The 2,921-nt window shown below is 53.7% G+C and overlaps 1 protein-coding gene across 1 annotated transcript; it reads left to right on the forward strand.

Annotated features, from left to right (window-relative positions):
- The first annotated feature begins 929 nt into the window (after positions 1 to 929).
- Positions 930 to 2,715, forward strand: LOC120692287. The gene is made up of 4 exons (XM_039975558.1): positions 930 to 1,402; positions 1,801 to 1,968; positions 2,048 to 2,156; positions 2,241 to 2,715. The coding sequence occupies exons 1-4, from the start codon at positions 1,085 to 1,087 to the stop codon at positions 2,453 to 2,455; spliced, it is 810 nt and encodes a 269-aa protein (XP_039831492.1). The 5' UTR covers positions 930 to 1,084; the 3' UTR covers positions 2,456 to 2,715.
- The last annotated feature ends 206 nt before the right edge of the window (positions 2,716 to 2,921 follow it).

The following is a 2,921-nucleotide window of genomic DNA, read 5'->3' on the forward strand; positions in this document are numbered from 1 at the left end:
TGACGACGGCTCATGGAAGGCCCCTTCGGTGGTGGTGTCGCACGGTCTTGTGCAGGTTGGCGAGCTTCATGGGGGTTGCAAAGCTCGCGCGGTGGCATCCGCACCCCTGGTGGCGGTCAGGGGTTTTCTCACTTCGTCGGTGTGGCTGCTGGCAGCGGACCATGGCGGCTGGCGTTGCTTGGCAGCTGTCAGCGCGGTGCGGGACAACATCAGGCGACGGCGCTTGCGGCATCGACATCGTGCGATGACTTGGGTTGCAGCAAATTGCGGCGGGTGGCTCAGCTCTGCTGGACTACTTCGGTGTGATTCATCGTCGGAAGACGGCACAAGCGACTACCTTGGCTTGTTGGCATGGCGGCAGGAGTCTTTTGCGCGGGTGGAGCAACATGGTGATGTCGGTCTTCGGTTGGGGCATGGCTGTTCTTTGGAAGCTCTAGGAAGCAGGGCAACTCCGCCTCTATCCTGATGGCGACTTCTGAAACGGATCTGTGACGTGAAATGCTGTGGCGGACGTGGCGAGGCCCCCGCGAGCGGTGTTTCTTCGAGGCGACGAGAGTGAGGTGGTGTCCAGCGGCGGATGTGGCGAGGCCCCTGCGCGTTTGTGCCTTTGCGAGACTGCGAGGCAGCCTGTGAGAGATCCGGATCTGGTGTTTTCATCCTGTCAGGTGGAGTGTGGTTTCTGTAGCGGTACTTCGGCGATGGGTCCCGCATGGCGGTGGCCTTTTGGTGCTGTGCGGTCTTCTTCTCTAGGTTCTCCATTGACACGAGGTCACAGCAGGAGATCGGCGACGGCTTTTTAAGAGTGTCTGTTGGTGGACGTCGCGTGCCTTATTATTATTGTAGTTTCATTTGGCTGTGTTTTTTTTCTTTTTCCTGTATGTATAGTCTTTCATGACTATCTACTTGTATTTTCTCCTTCTTTATCCATGAAATGGGCACGGGCCGGTTGTTAAAAAAAAAAAGATTTACTGGCCTCGTTGCGTTTCGTGTGTTGCTGCCGCGCGTGAGCGTCCCCCGACGACTCCCGACCCCATCCGCCGCCGCCGCCGCCGCCGCAATCTGAATCCCGCCGCAGCGGGAGGAAATGCAGCGCGTCGTCGTCATGCGCCACGGCGATCGCCTCGACCAGGCCGAGCCCATCTGGCCCGCCAACAAGCCGCGCCCCTGGGACCCGCCGCTCACCGACGCCGGCCTCCTCCGCGCCTGGACCGTCGGCAAGCGCATCAGGGCCGCGGCCGCCGCCGACGGGTGGGCCGTCCACCGGGTCCTCGTCTCCCCGTTCCTGCGATGCCGGCAGACCGCCGCGCGGGCAGTCGCCGCGCTATGCGCCGTTCCCGACGACGCCGCGCTGCTCGCCATCGAGGACGCGGCCAATGTGCCCCTCGACACCTCACGCCTCAAGGTACGTAGTAGGTCTGTTTGCTCGCTGATTCCTCGCGGTACATTGTGCATCCCACGAACAAAAGCAAATCTCATCAGGACTCACCTTGTTACTGCTTCTTCTTTCAAAAAGAAAAAAACATTGTTACTGCTTCCTATCCAAACAAATTTCATGCCCATGTATGAATTTGCCTGCTCACTCGCAGCAATGAGATGCCTGCTGCAACTCCATCAGGAAACTTTTTTTTTCTCGAAAAACGCAGGGGAACTGTGTTTCATTGTATTAAGAGGATGATGAAAAACAAAGTTTCTTACCGCGGCTACCACTCACGCAACATACTAGAGCACGAACTCCATCAGGAAACTGGTGCCCTGTACACATCTTCAAGGGTAATAATCTGCCTTTTCCCCATCTTTCAGGTGTCTATTGAGTATGGATTGTCTGAGATGATGAACACTCAAGCAATGGGCGGTATTGTTGGCAAGGTGGCTCCCGGCGTCAGCAAGTGGTTTCCCGACTTGCCAGAGCTTGAGGCCATCTTTCCGGCCGGAACCATTGACCATTCTGCAGAGCCAATCTACCCGGGGGTAACTGATTTTGTAGTGGGATCCATCCAGCATATTGCTCAATGGCAGCACCCTTCAAAAGCAATTTTTGGGCCTGTAGGTACCAAAATGGGAAGAGTCCATCTTGGAGGCAAGAAGCAGATATGCAAGTGTCATCAAGGCACTTGCTGACAAGTATCCTCATGAAAACCTACTCTTAGTAACACACGGTGAGTATCCGAGCTGTGTATATATATCCAGTTTTGATCATGCTCTTGTTGTGGCCATGTTACAACGGAACCTGTTGGTTGCAGGTGAGGGTGTCGGAGCATCTATCTCCTATTTTGAGATGGGGTTGGAGATCTACGATGTGGAGTACTGTGCGTACTCTGTCCTGGAGAGGAAGGTGTCTATGAAACCTGGTGATGAGCAAGGGGCCTTCACCGCGGACAGCTTCAAGGTCCTGACCAAAAGTGGCACCACAGGCATACAGTATGCCCCGGTGTCGGAGAGCTGGTTTGTTGGTTGAGCAGGATTGGAGCTGACATTCTGTTCCGGGCTTAGCAGGCATGATGATTCTGACCTAGGCTTGTTTGTTCTTGTTCCGTCCAGCAGCAGTTCAGGGAATAATACACAAAACGTACTGGTAGTTTTTTGTTAAGTAGTAATAAGTGGAGCACATTCAACTGTGAATACATCATATATCATTGCCTATGCATGACGATGACGGCTGGGAGCGCATAAAGCAAAAAAGAGACCAGAATGAATGATCCATGGCGTGATGTGGAATCTTTGGTATGGTAGCTCAAAGTGTCCTCCCTTCTAGATGGAGAGGGAGTGGGAAAGCCATATCCGATCGCCCATGCATGGCAACTGCTTTTCTTCTTCATCTTTAGTTTTTGTGATGTGATTGCTCTATGGCACCGAAGAAAACGAAAACGAAATCCTCTGAATATATAGCCACTGGTAGGAGCAGGAAAAAGGTCATTGTGATA

The sequence above is a fragment of the Panicum virgatum genome, chromosome 9N (assembly GCF_016808335.1).
Source record: "Panicum virgatum strain AP13 chromosome 9N, P.virgatum_v5, whole genome shotgun sequence".
Taxonomy (NCBI): domain Eukaryota; kingdom Viridiplantae; phylum Streptophyta; class Magnoliopsida; order Poales; family Poaceae; genus Panicum; species Panicum virgatum.

What these genes read in the sequence shown, in the direction of transcription:
- LOC120692287 (XM_039975558.1), top strand. Translation starts at nt 1,085, where the DNA reads ATGCAGCGCGTCGTCGTCATGCGCCACGGCGATCGCCTCGACCAGGCC. An exon ending in CAGAGCCAATCTACCCGGGG is followed by an intron (nt 1,969 to 2,047) that starts GTAACTGATTTT and finishes TTGGGCCTGTAG; the next exon opens with GTACCAAAATGGGAAGAGTC. An exon ending in CCTACTCTTAGTAACACACG is followed by an intron (nt 2,157 to 2,240) that starts GTGAGTATCCGA and finishes TGTTGGTTGCAG; the next exon opens with GTGAGGGTGTCGGAGCATCT.